The 23,687-nt window shown below is 36.5% G+C and overlaps 1 protein-coding gene across 3 annotated transcripts in view; it reads left to right on the forward strand.

Annotated features, from left to right (window-relative positions):
* Positions 1-14,412, forward strand: part of ENAH (ENAH actin regulator) — an 80,207-nt gene extending 65,795 nt beyond the window's left edge. For all 3 annotated transcript variants that reach the window (XM_081313376.1, XM_081313377.1, XM_081313378.1), the window contains 8 exons: positions 1,104-1,399; positions 1,726-1,859; positions 2,244-2,298; positions 2,515-2,563; positions 7,915-7,981; positions 8,518-8,596; positions 9,174-9,231; positions 11,105-14,412. In XM_081313376.1, the coding sequence (XP_081169502.1) occupies positions 1,104-1,399; positions 1,726-1,859; positions 2,244-2,298; positions 2,515-2,563; positions 7,915-7,981; positions 8,518-8,596; positions 9,174-9,231; positions 11,105-11,142 (776 nt within the window). In that variant the 3' untranslated portion in view covers positions 11,143-14,412. The remainder of the gene's footprint in view (positions 1-1,103; positions 1,400-1,725; positions 1,860-2,243; positions 2,299-2,514; positions 2,564-7,914; positions 7,982-8,517; positions 8,597-9,173; positions 9,232-11,104) is intronic.
* The last annotated feature ends 9,275 nt before the right edge of the window (positions 14,413-23,687 follow it).

Genomic DNA, 23,687 nt, shown 5'->3' on the forward strand with positions numbered 1-23,687 from the left:
TTATAAAACATAGCTTTCTTCAGATAAATTCTTTTTGTTTCTATGAGTTTGTGGAATTATGTGGGATAGAAAATGGAGAAACAATTAATTTAACAAATAAGGAGCCTTTTTTACATATAATTAAATTTAATTATCATTAATATGGATTTTTTTTGAAGAGGAAGAACAGATTCAGGCCATTGTGTACATACACACACATACAAATATCACATGTACAAATTTGTTGGTGAAAATAAATCTTAAGGATTTCTTGCCTTTGAGGTTGTCAACTCTAATAAAATAAGGAAATGGTGGAGTGTCCAAAATGTTTTCATGTGTTTAATTTTTCTTCCATTTAATTATTTTTTGGAGAAATATCTGAATTTCAATGTCATATTCCTATCGGGTAAATATCACTATGTAGCGTTATTTTTAGATAAACGTCTAAGGAATCTCTTTTTTCTAAATAAAGTCATAATTCAAGATTAGGCAAACTCTTAAGAGAGTTGTGATAATCTGTACTTCCAGGCAAAATTATATCCCAATTACAGAATATTTTTGTTTTCATTAATGCTGTTGGGGAAAATAATCATTCCATCAACAGATTGAAATGTTCTAACACACTAATATATGTTTTATTAATACTTCTGGAGAAAAACCAAAAGCATGGAATGTGAATAGAAATGTAAATATTACTTTCTGGTATTTTGTGTTTAAAACACACTTAAATGATAGAATTGGAGGAATGAAAAATGCATTTTTTAGGTAAAGAAGGAACAAATTATATTATGATATTGCTGTAATTCAGTTTAAAAATATACGTATATGTTTAACTATAAAAGCTTTTCCATCATTATACGTGACGTTATTTTCATCATTATTCTCTTTAAGAAATGTTGAGTGCTGTTTTCCCAACCTAAATTGTTCATGTTAATTGAAGAATATTAATATGGCTGAATGTTTTTCTAAAATGACATTGACTGGTTTCCTAATGAAAGCCACATTAGGATATATATGGTGTTTTTTTTTCCTTCGAAGTACTAGAGAATTAGTTCTTTTGGATTTTACTTGGTATCTCAAGTCCTGTATTTGGTTTCTGTATGTGTGTATGTATTTTTCACCAGGTGTTACACAAGGACCACCTGCACCCCCTCCCCCTCCCCCACTTCCATCTGGCCCTGTTCAGTCCCCATCAGCAGTTCCTCCTCCTCCTGGACCACCACCTCCTCCACCTCTTCCGACTTTAGGGCCGCCTCCCCCTCCTCCCCCTCCCCCCCTCCCTCCTCAGGTTCCTCTTCCCCCTCCTGCTCCTCCTCTCCCTGCTACTGGCTTTTCCATGGGAATCATGTATGAAGATTATCGACCTTTAACAGGACTGGCTGCTGCTCTTGCTGGAGCCAAACTCAGAAAAGTATCACGGGTAAGTACAATTTAAATTCAGTTTAAAAATCTTAGTTTTAGATTTTCACCATAATGGCAAGAAGTGTCTTATGAAACTCTCCACGTTAAGTATATATAGTATGTGATGTTCAGATACAAATGTTTCTGGGCTATTTTGAAATGTGATGTGTTTCTCTCTCTCTCTCTCTCTCTCTCTCTCTCTGTGTGTGTGTGTGTGTGTGTGTGTGTGTTGTATGTGTAAATAAATAAATGGGCAGCTTGACAGTATCTTTCCCATATACTTTAGTATCACTATGTTCTTAATAATAATGCTACCATCATCACTGTTTTTCTGCACACTTATAGAATGAAGATTCTCCTATTCCAAGTGGAGCAACAAATTCTGCTTCACCCAAAACCGATACTAGTCGTGGAAACGGGCCACTGCCACTTGGAGGAAGTGGATTAATGGAAGAAATGAGTGCTCTACTTGCAAGAAGGTAAGAATTTAACTATACTATTTTTTAAATGTACGCACCTTTGAACAAACTTGTGATTCTTGATGACTATCTGGAGTAGTTGGTGTAATATTTTTGGGAAGATATTTTTGGAAGTAGTTGTCATTGTGTTCATCCTAAGGCTGAGATGACTAGCCCAAAGTAATCTAGCTGGTTTGCATAAGGCAGGATTAGAACACACTACCTCCTAGTGCCTTTAACCCCTACACAAAACTGGGACCCCACTAATTTTTCACAGAACTAAGTGATATCACCAAGACTTGCTTTTTTAATCACTTTTCTTATCAGAATTTATGTTAGAACAGATGAATAAGAGAGTCAGATATTGGCAGATGGTAACCAATACCCTTTTATCCTTACCTGAAGGAGAAGAATTGCTGAGAAGGGGTCATCAGAAACAGAAACAAAAGAAGAAAAAAGTGTAAGTTGAAAATACTCTGGCAAATTACATGATATTCTGCAATTAAATGTTATAATCATAGAAATTAATCTGTGTAATTGAAAAATATTTCAAACTTAGTAGAGCTTGAGATTTCAGAATTAGATTTCCATGTTGGTTCTGGAATTATGTGTTTTTCCTTTAGTCACAAATTTAAGCAGAATTGTAAAATATTATATTTTTTATCTCATTGAACAGGAAGAACCAGAGCCTTTAGCTCCTAAGGCTCCTTCAACAAGCACACCTGGTAAGCTGTATAAATTGTGTAACATGAGTTTGCATAGCTGATAACTTTCTCTTGTACAGTATTATTATTTTATTATTAGACTCCGGATGGTTTACAGCATAAAAAATCCACAACATAACCACCCCCCACCCCCCATACCCTTCCCTCACTACCAATGGCAGCAACAACAAAATGAAATCAACAGTTAATTGACTCAATCTCCATTCCTGGTCCCCAGGCTAAGGATAAAACATGTCTTCAGAGCCTTTCAGAAAAGAAACAAGTTGGGGGCCAATCATATCTCAGAGGGGATTATATTTCCATAGAAAAGGGGCAACCAGCAAGAAGATCCTTTTCCATGGTCCCACTAATAAATGGGACTTGTAACATATCCTGCCTTCCCACCTGCTGGACTAGTTGTACGTAATGGGGGAGAGTGGTCCTTCAAATAGGCTGGCCCGAAGCCATGAAGTCTGCATGCTTCAGAGGTTTTGGACCATTTCATGAATAAAAAGGTCTGGTTGAATCAATGCAAAAAACAAGCCTTTTTGATCTGAGCAGCAATGTATATGGGGAACAGAAAAAGGTTAAAGAGAAGAGGAATGGAATAAAGGAGGATGGTTTTATCTGAAGAGAAATGGTTGGTGTCATGGTTCGGACAGATACAAGCAAAACAGAACTCTGAGGCTTGCAAGTTTCTCAAAGAACATGTTTATTGATACAAAGTATCAGCATGTCAAAAGTGAAACTAAGTCTGAATAGACACATAACAATCCCCAATACAAAGTTAAGTAATCCCACTCCTAAAGCTTCGTAAGCTACTACATCCCCCAATACATCTTCTTGGCAGGCTTTTCACGAACCACCCCACCTGCAGTCCTGGGAGCAGCATTTCCACGGGAACAAATCTGTTTAGTCTAGCGAAGCACCTGCTAAATCTCTCTCCCTCTGTGCTATGTGTCAACCAAAACTGAGTAGCGAAAATGGCTGCAACCACGCTCATTTTCAAAGTTGACAGTCTGCTCCTCTTCAGAAAGAAAGAGTCTGCAAGGGGAAACAAAAATCAGGTTAGGTATCCCCTCAAGGCTTGTGAGGGTATTTATCATAAAACTTCTTTTATCAATCTATCTGCCTTCACATTTGTACATTTCACCCATGTAGCCTCTGAAAGGGGGTAACCTTTCCACTGGACAAGGTATTGTAACTTTCCCTTGTACAGCCTAGAATTGAGAATACGTTTTATCTCATAATGCGTCTCTTCCTCTACCACCATTGGACCAGGTGGATCTTTGGGAATAGGTCTTAAAGTGGATTCTGATACAGGTTTCAAAAGTGCAATGAAACACCAGGTGAACTTTCCCCAACAATCATGGAAGTTTTAACTCCACCATTACAGGGTTTATGATCCTGATAATGGGGAAAGGACCAAGGAATTTCGGACTCAATTTTTTGCTGGGCAACTTCAACTGTAGATATTTAGTTGAAAGATAAACTAATTGTCCAACAGAAAAAGGGATTTGAGGGGAACATCATTGTTTGCTTGCTCCTTGTAAACCTTGGTAGCTTTGGTCAATGCCTTCTTCACGTTCACCCAACCCCCTTGGAAAGATGTCACCCATTGGTCCAAAATCTGGGAAGGAGGAGGCTCCTGTGGGAACTCAGGCATGGGCACAAAATCTTGACCCGTCACTATTTTAAATGGTGTGAGACCAGTGCTACTGTGCACAGTATTATTGTAGGCTACCTTGGTAAAAGGTCAGCCAAATTAGACTGTTGGTAATTTACATAACATCTGAGGTACTGTTCCACCATTGTTTTAGCTTTCTGAGCAGCTCTATTAGTACTTAGATGAAAAGCAAATGAAAGCCCCTGGGAAGACCCAGTCAGTTTAACAAACTCCCTCCAGAACTTTGCAGTAAACTGGACCCCTCTGTCAGAAATAATCCTCTTTGCGGCACCATGGAGTCGGTATATGTGCTTCAGAAAGAGTTTGGTTAGCTTCTGGGCAGAGGGAAGTCCTGAGCAAGCAATGAAATGCGCCTGTTTGGAAAATAGATCAATTAAAGCCCATATCACAGTGTTTCCCTTGCTCTCAGGTAATTCTACTATAAAATCCATGGCTATTTCCTCCCAAGGCTGAGAGGAGTTGGCCACTTGCTGCAATAAACCTGGTGGTTTTCCAGGATGCTTCTCCATGGTAGCACAAGTGGCACAACTTTTTACATAATTCTCAACGTCCTATTTCATTCTCGGCCACCAGAACTACCTGTGCACTAGGTGCAATGTTTTTAAACATCCAGAGTGACCCACTTGCATAGCGTCATGCCTCTGTTGCAACACCTGGAGTCTGAGGCCTTCTGGGAGATATAACTTAGAATCTTTCCAAGCTAATAACCCCCTTAAAGTCAGTATAGATTTATTATCTTTAAACCAGGCATCGGTCTCTAACTTCTCCTTCAATTCCTTTAGCGATCAATTGTCAGGACCAGCAGAGGGTCTCTGTGTGTGCAATCTGACTGTTTTTTGGAAGCGGATTGTGGCAGAAGAATAATGGAGTTAATTATTTCCTCTTGGTTGCTCTTGAACTGGGGCATCCTAGACAAGGCATCAGCGTAAAAGTTCTTGCCTCCAGGAAAATACTTTAAAGTGAAACTAAAACGGTTGAAGTATTGAGCCCACTGAACTTGCTTGGGGGATAATTTGCGGGGAGTCTTGAGAGCGTCCAAATTCTTGTGATCAGTCCATACTTCAAAAGTATTTTTCTCCCTCCAAGAAATGACGCCCGGGCCTTGATGTGTCCAGTTGGTTTTAATCTTCCCCCTCTGGGACTTCTTCGTGGTTTTGCGGCAGTAACTGGCACGCTGGGTTGAGGGTGAGGAGCAGGGCACTCACAGCACGATGACCCATCTGACCGCACTGGAAGCATTTGATGGGAGCCCTGGCTGGTGCTTGGGAGACGCAGGTGGCTGCAGAGGCTTGGGATGTCGGCCATACAGGCGTTTCTCTTGGACGTGCGGTGGCTTGGGTTCGGTGGTACTTGACTTTTTGGGGTGGTTCAGTTCGATGTCTAGCACCACTGCCATATGATAACACTCACGTAATAGATTAGAAAAACCTTGAATGATGCAGGCTTGAAGCAAGTTGCGATCTAGCCCGTTTGAAATAATTGACCAGTGACCCATTGAGGCCACCACCCCAGCCAGTTAGCAACTCTTCTGAATTCATAGATGTACTCCTTTGCGGGGCGACCTCTTTGCCTCAGGCAGTGGATTTCTTCCTTGGTCATCAGGACTCAGGATTCATCTTCAAACTGACCCCTCATTTGCTCCATGAATAGATTAATGTTGTGCAATTCAGGAACCCCTTCATCATGGAGGTTAGTAACCCAGTCGGCCACTTCCCCCTCTAAATATGCCACAACATTCACCATCATAAGGACATGGTCCTAGGGACATGGCCAAACCACTCTCAGGACTTGTCTTGTCTGGGCTCTGGGACTGGCATCCTGAAGCCATGGCGACGGGCTTAGCTGGGATACAGGGCTCGGTATTGCAGCTGGTTGGGGGGTGGGAGAAGCAGCATAGGCTCCAGCGGTTGGGCTGGAACCAGCAAGGGAGAGATGGGTAGTTTTTGGCAAGGGCCACCCCCACCTGATCCACGGCACCCACCTCCTGGGCAACAGGAATTGTATCTTTTACCTCCAGCTGGCTGAACTTCAGCTGTTCGAGCGAGGGGCTGTGGACTGTGACTGAAATCTCCAGAGTCGTCTCATCCCATCAAGCTCTTTCTTTTCTTGCCGTCCACAGACGAAGAACCCTGGGATGGCAGCAATAAAAGCTCCTCTCCAGCGGTTACAGGAGTGCTCCTGCACTGAGGGGCAGCCTCGGCTTGGAATAGGTCCGCTAAGGATGTAGTTCCTTCCTGTGGTACCAGTTTCCCAGGTTGGATCAACCTGGTTTTCGGCCAAGCCCCTGCCAGCAACACCTCCTGGATGGCTGGAGCGCCAGCCTGCGCTCTGATAGCCTGAGTCCTGTTGCCGCTAGCAATGGTTTCAACTTTCTCCTCCATTTCAAGTCTTCACTGGTCTCCCAAAAGTGAGTGGGTAGGCGGTTGGTGCCCAGCACCCCCAAAAACAAGAGTTTTTAGGAGACTTGGTTTCAACAGACAGAGACAAATAAAACAACTCCGATGTAGGTTTCTCAAAGAATTTGTTTATTGATACAAAGTATCGGCACATCAAAAGTGAAACCAAGTCTGAATAGACATGTAACAGTCCCCTAAATCTATGCAAGCTAAAGCTATGCAAGACACGTAATCCCACCTCTAAAGCTATGCAAGCTACTACATCCCCCAATACATCTTCTTTTCACGAAACACCCAGCATGCAGTCCCAGGAGCAGCTGATGACCTTGGTTCCCACGGGAGAAAATCTGTTTAATCTAGCAAAGCACCTGGTAAACCACCCTTCCTCCATGCTATGTATCAACCAAAAATGAGTAGGGAAAATGGCTGCAGCCACGCTCATTTTCAAAGTTGACAGTTGGAGGAGAATGGGGAAAAACAAGGTACATTTCACTGCATCTCAGAATTGGTTCCAAGTGCAATTCAAGGCATTTATTGTCACCTATAAAGCTTCCTGTGACATAGATGGGGCAAGGTTATTTGCAGGACTGCCTCTCCCCAATTGTTTCTACCCGTTTCATTAGAAACACACTGTAAATTCCTTCATTGAAAAATATCATCCTGCAAAACCAGAAATCAGGAGTTTTCTGTTCCTGTGCTTGCCCTATGGACACCCCTCCCTCCATTGTTTAGACTTGACCTAGCCTGGTGGTTTTCCAAAAAGCTTTAAAGACTTTATAGGCATAGAGATTAGGAGTCGGTTGGGAGCTCATGGTTGCTTTTAAATGACTACCTTGGTAGTCATTATCAGTTTTATATATATATATATATATTTATTTTGTATGGTATACTTACCTGTTGTTAGCTACCCAGAGTCATTACAGTGAGATGGGGCAGAAGGCATATTGATATAATACAAGGTTCTGGAACACTGGAATAAGCAGTTGAAGAGAGGGTAAAAAGATAAGTTGCTGGGTAAATGGGGGCCAGTAGACCATTGGGATATGCCATAATGGGGACAGCTGATAGAGGAAATAGACACAAATCAGTCTTGCTCTTCTTGTTCATCTGGATTTTGCTTTGTTCAAAGCTTGGAAGAACCAAAGTTTTTTTGGTTTGGCCTACATTTGTTCTACCAAGCAGTGATTTATTCAAAGTAGTACAAAACATTATTCTCTTTTAAGTGTGATAATTCTTTCAGAGTTATCGGTGCATAGAAGGCTAAATCTCAGACATTTTATTTCCTGTAGAATTAACAAGAAAGCCTTGGGAAAGAACAAATACAATGAATGGAAGCAAATCACCTATTATCTCAAGGTATTTATCACTTATTTTAAAAGCAATTTATATTACCCACAAATGACTGGAATAGAAGAGTTTTAAGTTAATTTGATTAGTAGCTTGTATAGTCAGAACCATAAAGTTAAGAGAGGGAATAAAGCATCTTTGCTGTTTTGTCTTTTACATTTTTTTTAATCATAGAAAATTTCCCTTGTGATGTGCTAAGGTATGGAAAGGAAAAACATGCTTTTGGTTTTCTTGGAAACCAGCTATTGAAACATTGGAAATTTTGGAATGAAGCCCTTCTTGAAGATTTATTCAAATTTTGTAGATTTTTTGCAGACCTATTTTTATTTCTTTTATGACATAACCAATTTTACAGAGCTTATTTTAGTTGCAACTGGGAAAATTAACCTTTAGCCGTCCATCTATTGTGTACCTCAATCCCTATAATCCTTGGTTAACATGTTCAGTTTCAACTATGCAATAAGAAACTGTTCAATTGTTTGGAAAAATTACAGTCATGATAAGCAGTGTGGAAATGTCATAATTTATACTGTTTTTGTTTCTAGACCAAAATCTGCATCTTCTGGGCAACCAAATACTAATGGAGTACAGTCTGAAGGAATGGACTATGACAGATTGAAACAGGTAGATATTTTCTGCTAGAAAAAAATTCTAAGCTTAGTATGGCTTATGTTCCACTTTTAAATTAAGCATTTTATTTTTGTATTGAATCAGCAGTGCTTGTGATAAAAATATGAAAATATGTTACAATTATCAGTGAATAACCAAGAATTTGAATTATGTACTCCTAAAATGTTATACTGTAAGATCTACAGAAACATTGCCCCCAACACCAAAGACTTAAAAAATGTTTTAACTAGATATCAACATTTGTACAATTAAGGCATGTGAACAAACAAATTTGTTGGCATATGAATCCTTTGCAGGGCTTTTTTTCTCATAGAACGCTCAGAACGGAGTTCCGGCACCTTTTTTTGATGGAACCTTGTAGGGTAGGCAAGGCGGGTTGTATGACATGTGTGAGTTCCGGCACCTTTTTCTTTTACAAAAAAAGCACTGATCCTTTGTAAAAGTAAGGAGAATGTTGAAACTTTTAATTTTAATACATTTTAATTAATTTAGTTTACAATAGGGAACAGACACTATTTTTGTTTGGAATATCTTTGGAAAAAATAAACTTAGCCTTATTCTATTATCACAGGATATTTTAGAGGAAATGAGGAAGGAATTAACAAAACTAAAAGAAGAATTAATTGATGGTAAGTATATAAATTTGTGATTATTTGGGGGAGGGAGGTTCCTATGCAATTCTAGGAATGCATTAGAAGATTGAAAATTCCATTTGTCTCATTTTTCCTTCCTAGTCTTTCACTCATATTTTCAGTTTTTATGATTTGAATGGGTCAGGTAATGATTTTTCAGTTCCAGTAGGAACTCGCTAAGCTTCGTATCAGTCATTTTATTTAATAACTTCATTTCTTAGCTGATTTTTGAAACCATATCTTCCTCAGGTGTAGCTTACAACAAGAAAACAATATAATGGAAACTTATTAATATACAGTAATAATCTATTTTGTCAAATTTATGACAACTTATCTCACATGAATTGACTTATGTTAAATATAAATAATTTTAAGTACAATTTATTATAGATAAAAGTAAATAATATAAAAATTAAAAGAAAATTCAGGAACAAACATGTCATAATTATTTAATGTTTTTTAACTTTTGTACTTTGTATTTTGATATTTATTGCCCTGTACACCACCCTGAGTCCTTTGGGAGAAGGGCGGTAAACCTGAGACTCTAGACCAGGGGTCAGCAACCTGAAACAGTGAAAGAGCCACTCGGAACCGGTTGCCTCACAAAAGGAAAAACTGGGAGCCGCAACAAATGTGTGCACATGCGCGTACATGCGCGCATGTGCAGAACAGGGTTTGACTGAAGAGTGGAGCCAAGGCGAGATATGCACCTACCCTGCATATTTGAATTGATTGGTTGAAATTTTTTAGTCCTACTTTTTTATTTTGGACTGCACATGGCAGAGGACTCCGGAGCCGCGGGTTGCAGACCTGTGCTCTAGACCTACATGTATATATATATATATATATATATATATATATATATATATATACATATATATATATATATATACATATATATATATATACATATACATATATATATATATATATATATATATATATATATATATATATATATATACATATATATATATATATATATATATATACACACATATATATATATATATATATATATATATATATATATATATATATATATATATATATATATATATATATATATATATATATATATATATATATATATATATATATATAAAATTTGATTCCCCTCCCCCCCTCCAAACTATAGCTTTGAATGTGATGGATAGAATATTAGATTTGGGCTTCATTCTGAAATAATGGAAAAATGCAATTTATGGCAAATGAGGCAATATATTTATACTATAATTTATATGAAATTTGTGTAGATTACCCCAAAGATGGATATTGTGTACATTTTCATCACTTACATAACTTGGATTTTACAGACAACCCTTCCCCTCAAATGATCTTTTTAACCGATCATGTTGTATTTTACCATATTGCAGCCACACTAATGACAGCAGAAGCAACAACAGTAATCAGTTGGATTTCCATCATTGATACCCATGAATATTAATAGCAAATAAATAGATTCCCTAAAATCTTTCTCCCATATATAGTCATAATTATTCTTAAGCAACATAACCCTAAATTTACCCCTCATGTTATCATGCCTCTTCTATTCATAGTAAAGTAAACTTACTTTACTATGTATCATGAATAGTTGTTTTTATGTTTTTGTCAAATTTCATCAAATTTCAGTTTGATCATAATCTCTAAAACAGTGCTATTTGTCCAAATACAGTGTTCTACAATCTTCCCACTTCATTTTATATTTACGATAAATCAAACATGTAAATATTGTGAATCATAATACAGTAATATTGTGGTGCTATCTGAGCTTTAATATCTTAATAGACAAGTTTTTGAAAAGTATCCGTTCACATCTTTCTTCACCAGTTAACAGACTGTTTTTTTCCCCTCCCATTGCTCAAATCAGCAATTCGACAAGAACTGAATAAGTCGAATACAGTGTAGAAAGATTAGGACTAATATGTTTGGACCACTGGTCTTGCACAAAATCAGCTACATTTTGTGAGCTGCTGGAAGATAATGAAAAAATATTCTTGGAAGAAGGAGAAAACAAGATTCTGAACTTTCAGACAACAACATGGTTATACACTATTTCCTTTTGCTGCTGTTTTCTGACTTTCAACACGATGGAAAATAGTCTTAAATTGTGGCAATGATTTATGCAGAAAATCATAAGCCTGTTAGGCAGGTGCATTGAAATGTTGCATATCAATATTGAAGCTGCATAGTTACAGTGTATTAAGTTTTTTAAAAGGAGAAAAACTTAAGGAGGCTTTTCAGAGAGGTTTTTTTAGTAGAGATTTTAGCAAGTGAGATTGATAAACAATTGTATCTCAGGTAGTCTTCCTATCACATTAGATATTTCCTTGATTAAAAACAAAGCATGACTTCAATTCACAGCATAGATACTGTAAGACCCAATATTGATGAATGAGAGAACCAGGATATCATGGTATATTGAATATTGGATTCTTCAGATAAGCAAGCCTCTCTGATTAGCCTTCATGAAGTTTTTTAAAGAAAAATGCAAATGCTGCCCAGATTATGAAGATATAGATGCCTTCCTAAAATGATATGCTTTACCAAATCTGAGATTTCTCCTGAATACAAATCAGTATGATCAAATGTAAATTGTTAGATTGTTATAGACTTACCATAGGTTTTTGAGCTTTTAAGATTTATGCATGCAGACATTTTTGTAACATAAATAACCACAGAGTTGGCTTTTAATTTAAACCATTCTTGCATGCCACAAATATGAAATAGCCTTTTTACAATAAGGCCTAGTTAATGCCCAGGCAAAACTTGGGGAGGTGTTGGGTTGGGAATTGGGGCAACTTTTTTATTTAAACAATTTGTATTAATTGCTGCACTATTTTTCCTTATATTGCATGCATGTGTAATAATAAGGAAAATGTGATTTATCAGTAAACATGTTAAATAGAACCAGGTACTTAATACTTTTTGTATCATTTCATTTGTATTTCAAACTTAGTAATGTTTCAGTAGCAGTTCTTTAAAACCTGCTTTTTGCTTCTTTTTTCAGCTTGATATAAAGCTAAGCATTAAGCGTCAAGATAATAGAATTTTTTTCTAAAACAGGCAATGAAAAGTAATAGCATATTATTTTCACATTGGCTACCTGCATTTGTTCATTGAATTAAGTTTTGGTATGATCCTAAAATAAATAAATCATGTGTTATTTTTCTACTCTTCTCCATCACTGACCTTAACAAAGCTTGTTTTAACCTGAATTTGTAAATGATCAGTGTCAGTAAAGTGAGAAGAAATGGGATTGGGGGAAAAGTATGACTTCATTGGTATTTTTTGGGTTCTATTTTTTTCACCATGCATTGGATTTTATTTCACAATTAAATATTGATATGTGGAAAAAAGAAAAAAAATGAAAAGAAAAAATGGAAAAAGGTCTTAAGAATTGATGTAGCAATTTAGTTTTAGAGGGGAAAAAATCACATATCCAGTTTTATCTCCTTCCCCATTTATACATTTGCATTACATTTTTTTAAACTTTTGTGTGTAATCTGTTTTGTGATTTGGAAAAAATATATGTATTCCTGATTACATCTTAAATTCACCATGTTGCAGTAATGGAATACTGATATATGATCTATGCTGATTTCAAAATAATGTTTGAGTTTTAATTACTTGTTTTCTTAATTTACCCAGTTAACATCCAGTTTAGTTCACAAGAAAGCTTTAACTAGCATATCCTCTCTCACTATTGGACACCAAAGCAAATGAACAGCCCATTTTGGCTGTTTTCAGACAAACAGTCTCATTTTCCCTCTTTGTATAAGACAGAAATATGGCTTATAACATATAATCAGTGGCCATGACTTTAAATTATTTTTTCCACATTCTTTAATTGAAGGCATTTAAATCTCAAAGCAAATAATTGCTTGAAATTAAGAGGAGGCATTTTCATCTTTCAAAAGTAATGTATGTTTAAACAGTATAAGCTAAAATGCTTATTCCTGTCAGAAATCATGTTTGATTTTGTTTGTAAAGAAAATTCAAATATGGGCTCGCAGAATCTTAAACATGTAAGTGGTCCAAAGGTAAGAACATTAAGTTACTAGATTGTGAATGAAACTGGTTAATGCACTAAACGTTTTGTGCCTTGGTCTAAAATTAATGAGTTCTGTGTAAAGGGAAAAAGAAAAAAATGAAACGGAGACCTTGTCGTTCAACATGCATAGTTAACATGATCCTGAACTGAACCATTTCAGGAATCTCAGTCTAATTAAACTGCTAAATCAGGCTGTAAAAGTGACAGTTATGCCATTGCCAGATAATTCTGTAAGTAAAATTAGCTACAGGTTATTAGATTCTTTTAATAATTCTTTTGAAAATGTAATGATGGTACCTGTGCTTTTTGTAAGTAGATGCCTTAAGCTGAATATGGTTTAGGGGATCACTTTTAATTCCAGGAAGGCAATGCTTTCCTCAACACTGTGATCTGATCTGTGATAAACCTGTCCTATCATACACAAATGGCTAATAAGTCAATTGAATACAAACTGAATGTACAAATCTTAGTGCTGGTGCTGAAATCTCTTCAGAGTTGTCATGAAAAAAAAAGTTCATTGTTTTAAAAGGTTTGCAAGCATCAAGTGTCAATCAAAACTGAAGATGAAACATTAATGAATGTTACAATTTCATGGATTTAATTTTACTTCTTTTTTGAGTTTCTCAGTTAATTCTCTGCTATTTTTACCATATTGTGTCATTTTAAAATTTCTTAAATGCTAACGCTGTTTTGTTTGAGCAGAAGAAATAAAATTGCAATATATACGTGTTGTTACTATTGTTTGTGAAACTTCATGTTATGGGGGGAGGGACTTACACCTCTTTTCTTTACATTACCTTTATTACCCTTTTGAATCCATAGCATATTAAAAGTACTACCTCAACTAAAAAGTTCATAATTCAACAGTGATGCTTAATGTTCATGTTAATGTTGCTTTTCCACATTGATTTCTTTCCACATTGTTTATGCTCTAAATGTATATCTAACTCCACAAAATCACTCATAAGTTTTGCTCTAGATCTTTGCCTTTGTTCAGAACTTCACAGTGAATTTCCTGGTTGTAATCCAATAATTTTCATCTTTCCCCCCCTCTTCTAGCATTTTGCTTTGTCAAGTTATTGTACAGTTAAAATTGTTCTGGAAACAGGTTTCTAATAAAATTGTTTATCACATTAGATAATTCCATGTATATGATTTGACAAGATAGAGCCTTATAAAAAGTGGCTGTTGTAAAAGGCCCTGTGCTTTTAAAACATTTTTTTTAAAAAAATTAAAAACACAAGAACTACACTAACAACAGAATTTAGAATTTCATTAATGAAGTTTGATGATCATAGTGTGAAATAGAGAGCATGACAAAATTTCAGCAGAATAATGTGATGAAATGAGTACGTTCTAAAATTTTACATTGAAGAACTGAAAGAGATAATTTGTAGATTATTGACTAGGGATGAGTGTTACATATAATTGCTAAAATATTAAATGTGTATTGTATTTACAAAAGCAGAGCTTCAAAAGAAGAGATTGGACAGCCATTTTTCTGAAATGGTATAGGGTTTCCTGCCTGGGCAGGGGGTTGGACTAGATGACTTCCCAAGGTCCCTTCCAACTTTATTATTATTATTATTATTATTATTATTATTATTATTATTATTATTATTATTATTATTATTATTATTAAAATGAAAAGTAGTATAAAAACTTTTAAAAAAAGATTTTTGCTAGATGCCTACTTGTGAATTGGAGGTAGGAGGGAAGTTTTCTTATATTCAGAAGTAAGCAAGTAGCTGCACTGGAGGGAAGAAAATGGGGAAATTATTGTAGTATCATCTAATCATTCTTTTTTGAACCACTGGTCTAGGCACAAACCAGCTATGTTTTGTCAGGTATTAGAAGGTGAATGTTTACAGAAATAACTTCTATTGACTGATGCTGTTAATATAAATGTGGATTCTGGAAAATCAGGCTCCTCAATTGTTGAAGAGCCTACAAGCAGGCAGAGTTTTTATGGCAAATAATTTGTGTGGGGAGAAATGAGAATAAAGGAAGACTGGAACTCTGAATATACTTATAAGAGAAATGAGCTAGAACTTTTTCCATGTTTAAAACTTTCCACTTGAGACAGATTTGGCAATTACAATGTTGTATGATGTTGGCATTTCAGGTGATTATTTTTTTAAAATTGAAATGTTAAATTATTGCCTATTACCTAATACTCTTTCCAACATTCCAGTAAAAACATTTTTTCTCAACATATCCAAGCTTTAAATTGCTTTGAACACATTGTTCAAGCATAAATTTTAAAACTTATCTTAAAATTTATTTAACTTCTTATAATAATAAATCCTATAGTCTTTCAGTAGTTTACAATTTCTTAAACAATCAAGAAATTAGGGGTCTTCGATGCTCTCTGAGCTTTTTTGTTTTCTTGCAGATGTTTTACTACCCAAACTAGGTTAACACCATCAGTGCACTGATGATTTACCTAGTTTGGGTAATGAAATGTTTGCAAGAAAACAACAAAGCTCAGAGAGCACCAAGGACCATTCATTTCAACCCTGAGCTACAAGTATTCTCCTTTATTGGAATGAAGAAATTAAAAATCAGATGGCCTGGTACCATAGGGCTAGCTTTGAAATGGTTAGTCACAAACACTTCCTAGTTTTCATAGAATCCAGTTCGACGCAAAAACTTTTAATGACAGGCCATCCTAGTTAGACCAATCTCCCTAGCAGAGGTTATTCAATCATAACAATAGGAAAACCTGAGGTGTCCCCACTTACGGAATACTCCTCTGATAAAAACAAAGTTATTGATAAGATATTCATATTGTGTTGGCCCTGTTCCCAACTGGGACAGATGCATTGTCATTGCACAAACAAACCAATCCCAATATGGATGTTAACATCGCTAAACATCATAATCATAGAGGTCTCCAGCAGGGGTAGCTGAAGCCAAAGGGCCTTCATATAAATCTATTGTTTGATTAAATGCACCTCTTCCTGAATTAGGAAGCCCTACTTGTGGTCACTCATGTTCCACCCATCTTCCTTCTAGGATGTATATACATGGAACTGCCTTGAAAACCACCTGGAATCTGCAGTTCAGAATACAGTGAGGGAAGTAGCTATGGATGCATCTTGGTGTGACCATATTATGCTACTCTTTTGTAAGCTGTACTGGCTCCCTAATAAGTGTCCAGGTTAAGTTCAAGCTAATGATTACCTACTGCATAAAGGCAGTATGATTAAAGGCAGGTTATTTATTTAGTAATGCCCATCACATGTGCCTCCTAAATACAATGACTATAACTCTTGTCTTCCTTTTCCACCTTAACATGCCATTTCTCACCCATGCTATTGTTCACCCTTCAGTTTGCTTTGCTTGACTGATATTTTATTTCATATCCATGCACCTGAAACACCTTTGTAGTGAAAGCAACATGGGGAGGAACTCAAAGGACATGTCAAAACAGTTAGATTATGTGTATGCATACATGCACATATATGGGACACCTGACATTGTAAACAATTCTTCCCTTCACACTTTGCTGAGAACACAGTTGTGGCTCTCTAGTTAATATTACCTTAAGTTGAAGTATGACATGCAGTTTGGTCTACAGTCCACCAGGTGGAGAAATAAATGTTCCACATCTCTGCAGTTTGTTGCTTTCTTTTCCCAGCTTCCATACACAAACAGGTTTCTTATGAAATATGTTATTATAATAAAATGAATTGCATTTTTAGAGTATTTCTGAGGAAACATTGTAGAAACGTGTGTGGAATTTGGGGTGGGGAAAGTGATGTGTGACAGGAAATATGCTGCCCAGGATATGGATACATGTTATTTTGATTATTTGCTGCTTATAGAGGTGAAAATAAATCTTGTTTAACATTGCAAAAATATCAGAAATTTAGTGCTTTTTTTCTTCATGGAAGCTAGCTCTCCTGAGAGACATGAGATATAACAAAAGTAGGAGGCCTGTGAGAATAGCCAAAAATAAAGCAAAACAAAAGCAATATTTTATGCAGAAAATGTGTTCTTAAATGAGATTACAATGAGATGATTCTTCCTGTGCGAAATCAATCAGAATTTTTCTATAATTTTACAGCCAAATATTCCTTTGTTTTCTCTGATGAATCTCAGAGCGCAAGCCAATTGTTTAATTATATGGCTGCTAGTTATGTGATTTCAATGTGGTGAGTTTATCTTGACTCTAGAGAGGTGCAATATTTTGCCTTGTGGTTCACCAATTTTTCACAATGAACTTCTGTGTTTCATAGTTATTTCTTTATAAGTGGGGAGGATTACCAGCTCCTGACTTATGAATGCTGTCACAAACCTTTCATTCCTAACCAACCTAGATTAGGTTTGGTAAAAACAACAATCATCACAAAAAGCTCAGATGTTCAAATGCACATTTTTATGTTTAGCAACTAAAATCAACTACAAATTCTTTAACAAGTGAGCAAAATAATATAAATTACATTGTTGAAGATGTTGGTTGGTACATCAGACATCTTGAAATGAGGGGCAGAGTATGAAAACAAAAATGAGTGGTTCTGCTCACGAAGCTTTTTAAGGAAGTTCCAAGATGCTAGTACAATATCACTATGTGGCTTAAGCTTTTTATGTGTGAATAGAAAGTTAAACTTCCCTAAAACAGTAAGTTGGAACTACATCACTTATGCATTGTAAAAATACAACTTAACATTGCGCTAAATTGAAAGTAATACATCAAAGACTCAGACTGAAGAAGCTATATGGATGAGTAGCAAAACATTTCAAATCGGAAAAGAAAAGTCAGTTGCTGTGACTCAACTTCCATGCATCAAAGGTAATAAATAGTAATTGTCTTGGCTGTAATTTACAGTGAAATTGAGTTTATTCTAGAGGACTGAAAGAGAATAACTACTAGAACATAATGATTCTGTGCTAAAGAAACCTGAACATTTTTCAGGTAGAATATTTGAATAACATCTCCTGTGTATGATCAAGCCTATTATTTTTATTGTGATTAATTTGTTATAGAATCATCAATGCTAAGGTAGTACATAGGGCAAGAGAATCACTGCCTTGATGTGCTTACAATCTAATATTAAACAGGAGAAATAGGTATGTATTTCTTTCACAGGAGGCCAGTTGAAAGCATACAGAATATGATGGTAACACCTACCCATTAGCAATTCTGTAATTTGTGACTCTAGGGCTTTAAAAAAGTGTGCATGGCAAGTGTCAAATTGTCATGACTTAAAATTCTGCTATACTCGACAAATAAACATAGAAGAGAGATTTAAAATCCACTGTCACCAATCAGAGAGCTTTCAATGATCTATAGCTTTTTTTTAAAAAAATGTAACCCACCTTTTAGCTCTGAAAGGGCTGAGATACCATTCAAAGAATAACACATAAAATGAACAACCACAGAGTTGGTATAGCAAGATCCTAGTGAGTGGGTGCGGGATGATAAAAACAAATTCTGGCTGAAAAGAATATTAAAATAGAACAGCATAAAATCAAAATCCATAACAGGAATATACTTTAAGGTAGATTAAAAGCAAGATCAAAAAGCCCTCCTGTGGACTAGACGAGAAAGCATATTTTAATTACATGAGTACCTGCTTTAGCGGAAATCACTGGCAGCTGGACTCTCACATGTTCAGAAGGACAAAAGAAACTAGTGATCTCACAGATCACTATATCATTGACTGGAAATTCAGAAAAAAACTTCAGGGGGAAAAGGGGATTTCAATTTATTTTGAATTATTTTATATATTGGATTTCTACCTGTCATAATTTAAAAAAATCTCTCAAGTTTGGTTATCAAATAATGTAATTGCCAGTGGAATAATAATAATTTTAATAATTAGAAAACATAATTACAGTGTATTTCAAACCATTTTGAAGAACAGAGAAAACAAAACACTTTATATAAAATGTGGTAGGTCTTGCTACTCTGATATCATTGGCATGTCATAGAAAGTTTTTCCCAGATCCATTTCAACCCTTTAGGGTAAAAATCAGACTCTACAACTGCAACTAAAAAGACACTTCCTTGTGCTACTAAACCCTAAACAAAGAGATGTGTAGCATCTTACTTCTTCCTCAGAGGTTGCCCAAGAGACCATCATTTCCTTTTCCTGGGCAATGTGGTTTGCGTAAAGCTGTTTCTGGAGGGCAGAAATGTCCTTCTGATCTAAATGTTGCATGTCAGTTTCCAGTTAAGCCTGAGCTTGCTTACCGCTCACCTGATTCTTAAGTTTTCATTTTGAAATATAGTGGACTTCCCTTGAAAAGTCCCTAAATGTGAAATTGATAAAACTGGCACAATATGTCAATAGAAGTTATCACACTGCGATGAAAAATGTCAATTTACAAGCATGCACGCTGCACTGTCGCATGTCTAATTTCTACCAGAGACTGATAAAAACTGAGAACCCAGATCTGATTTATTTATGGATTTAAGACTTTTTCACAGCACCTGTTCAAAATAAAGGTTTCTTAATAGATAAGAAACAAGAAATTGTTTGCTTTAAAGCCTAAGCATAATGAGGACTGAGATCAAAAAGGAATCTTAATGAGCTTGGTGTAACAGCTGTCTCTCACATCTGGATTCCAGAGTGCTGTTGAAAAAAACAAAAAAGAAACACAAGCAAGTACTCAGGATCTTCTTATCTGTTTCTCTCTGACAAGAGGTAATATGAAAAGTGCAAGTCCATTGTACTATAAATTTCCATTCTATTAAAGACAAGTTAGCTCCTTAGCATAGGAAGAGCTGTTTCAAATAGATTTTGAACTCTTTTCAAGTGTTTACAATATGGCTTAAATCTGAGATATTATGTCAAATAAGAATAAGGTAGATTAAAAAAAATTGGCAAGGAGAAAAATATCACGTCTAGTTCATTTGTCAAAGTTGGGCTTGTGATTTTTTAAAAATGTTTTTTGCTAATCAGACTTTACTGACAGGAAATTATCTAAACCACAGCTCTGGGTGAGCTGAGGAGTGAGTGTGCTGGTTAACACAGCAAGCAACAAGAAAGTTGGAGAGATTCTATTTCAGGATTTTAATACAGAATTTTAGAATGTAGTAGCATATAAAAAATTCTTTTCATTTCCAAAATTTAGAAATTGATCTACAAATTCGAATTTCCCCATTGGTGACTTACTGCTTCTTCACTGTATCACTGGCCATCTTCTGGAAGACTTGTGGTGAGAAAGAGACCAGTTCACAACTTGGTGGATTGTGGGAGGAGCTCAGCCAGCTTGTTGAGAGAGCTCTCTTCCATTTTATCCTGGCCTATCCTCCTCTCTACCAACTTGTCAACTGGGCTATATTTTGACAGAAATATACCAGTCTCCCCTATTCTCCCCTTCCCCCTTTTAAAAGAAACCAGACAACCATTTTCAACCAACAAATCTTTCAAAAAGTTTGAAGGATCCCCAAATATCCCTTTAATAACAAGTCTAGCCATCTTCAAGAAGATAAATGTCCATAAGGAGCATGAATAATGTCTGGGTACTGCTTTGCAAAGTGCAGGAAGGCATGACATGGACAGAGGCTTCTAAGGTCCGATTCCTAGTTTCTCTTGCAACACAAGCCAAATTGATCCTGCAAGACAGGGACTAGTGATTAGGGGGTGCAGGCTGATAGCAGGCTCTGCTGGCAATAAAAGGTCAGCAAAAGCCCCCTGCTGACTGAAATATCATTTTTTTATTTGTTGTGAGTCGCCTAGAACCATTGAGAGGCAGGCGGCATATAGGTTTAATAAATTAAATCACTAATCATTTGTATGCCAAGACTTATGGAAGATGAAAACACCGTTTTAAAATGGGATAAAGACACAATTTAGGCACGCGTGTGCACAGACACAGTTTGCCACCTAAATATTGTAAAGGTTGCTGTGTCCTGCAAAAACAGTTAATGGGAGGGCCTTTGAACCACAATTAGCAGTGTGTGTAGTAAAATTCATAGAACCAATATAAGTTGCTAGTTAGGAAATAACTTCTTAAGACTAAGAAATTCCCTCTGCGGGTCATATATTGCTTTTATGCAAGTCTTGGAATGCTCCTGTCAGGCCAGGTGCCTTTAAGGTGCCACGTGAATGCGGCTCACTGGCTGTACGGGGAGGGGCATGAGGACTCAGATGGCAACCCCGTATGGCTGGGGAACCATGGGATGAAATCCTAGTGCCCTCTGATGCCAATTGCATAAATAGCTGAGGGAAAGAGGGATCTGCATCTCAGATACTGTTGGACGCCAGGGCTAAAATGGATATAAAAATATGGCTGCGATCACTTATCCTAGACCATGGTATGTTATGTTATGTTATGTTATAGTATGGTGTATAGTATGGTATGGTGTATGGTATATGGTATGGTATTGTTGAAAGAAAAATCTTCAGGTTCAATTCCAAGCTGGGAGTAAACAAAATGGAGACTAAGTCAGTGGAAATAAAAATGGAGGCTATTTGGAAAGATGATTTGTTTATTGAAAAGCAGAACATGCAGCTCTAGGACAGCTGACGAAATGGAGTTGGGAGTGGTGGATTTTTATACCTTCTTGGGCTTTGTATTTGAGGTTGTTTCTGTTCCTGTGCAATGTACTTTGACATGAGCTTGAGTGTGCCCTGTTGGTGTTCTAATGGTGGTGGGTTAATCCTATTACGTGCTAAAGATCATGTTCCTGTCCTTGGAGTCTTTGTTTTTCTAATCCCATCAGCTCAACCCTTCGGGGGTGGGGGGGGCTGTGGCTGAAGGCATTTTGCTTATGAATAGGTGGCCCCAAATCTGCATTTCTAAAAGCTGGCCTGCTTGGGGGAAAGGGACTATGGGCTGGCTTCTGCCTAAGATTTTTCATTATTCCTTTGGGGAAATATAATATTCTGCCTTTTTTAATATCCCCCAAAATATTTCCTTCTCTAACAGAGTGGGTAGGTGCTGATTTCCAACAGTATGGTAGGGGTCCCCAATCTGTGGGCCATGGAAACAGCCAGTGTGCATACATGTACATCATCACTTGCACAAGCAACAGGCAAGCATGCACACTGCTCACGCAAATGGAACTGCATGCATGTACTTGCTGGCCACTTGTACAAAACTATCCCCTTACCCCCCCCCGTCCGCAAAACTGGAAACATTGGGGAATAGTATAGTATAGTATAGTATAGTATAGTATAGTATAGTATAGTATAGTATAGTATAGTATAGTATAGTATAGTATAGTATAGTATAGTATAGTATAGTATAGTATAGTATGTATAGTATAGTAAATTAGTATTAGTATAGTACAGTAATTAGTATAGTACACTATACTATCCATTTGTGGCACAAATCATGAGATCTGGTTAGTTCCTATTGGCCACTTTTAACTGCTGAAGGCTTGCCTCTTACCCTTAGTCACTGAAATGGCTGACTAGGCTTTAGCAGCCAAAGAGAGAAGACACTGGCTTCAGAAGAGGCTGCAGGAAGGCCAAAATTATTTTTTATTGAGATTATATAAACAGCTATAAAAGCAGAAACCTGGAATTCTAATTGTACTATATCACCTTCTCCTTATAGTACAGAAAATTAGTGAGGTGTCTGACTGAGCTGCTTCTTGTTATGTGGACATCCAGAGTTTAAAAAATGTTCCACTTTTACCTAGGCAATAGGTTCTGCAAATCTCTTGTCAAGGTCATCTTCCTTACTCTTACATCAGCCTCCATAATGTTTGATAGGTTTCACAAAAATCTGTGTCTGACCTGAGAGGCAGCTAGCACTGCTTGCAGTACAAACTGTCACTCAGGAAGCTTTTTCCCCAACATGTCTAGCAGCTTTGTGCATATTTTAAAAAGGTTCTAATAGGGAACAGCTTGGGTGGCTAAGCACCACTGGTTCAAGCAGGAGGGAGGTTCTCCACATGCAATGGAAGATGTCCCTCCAGATTTAGGAAATCACTTGTCCTGCAATTAAATGTGTGAATATGTGTGAAGATTGAGCACTGAATGCAGTATATAGTATGCTAGCACGATTTGGTGCTGCTTCAGGAAGTAGAGCCACGTGCACCAGGATTGAAAGGAAAGTTTCCATTTAATAAGAGGTGTCTTTCAATAGGAAAGGATGGAATGTGCATTTAATCAATTCCATACCTCAGAACCTATAGTCTCAGATCTGGTTCAGATAAATGAACAAACTGAAAAGAATGGAGGGGGTGGTGGTGCAGGGGTGAGAGAAATATTAAAAAAATCTACCCATCTCCATTTTGCTATAATAATTTCTATTTTCAATAGAAATTATTTATTAATACATTGAATAGATAAGAAATATACTTGATGGTGACAGAATACTGTATGTACTTATATGTTGGTGCATTGGCTTGTCTTTTAATTGCATAATAGTTTTGAGTTTCCTTGGCTACATATTTCAAAATGAACTGTAGAAATCATTACCTGAATGGTTT

The sequence above is a fragment of the Vipera berus genome (assembly GCF_964194415.1).
Source record: "Vipera berus genome assembly, chromosome: 1".
In the NCBI taxonomy this organism is placed as follows: Eukaryota; Metazoa; Chordata; class Lepidosauria; order Squamata; family Viperidae; genus Vipera; species Vipera berus.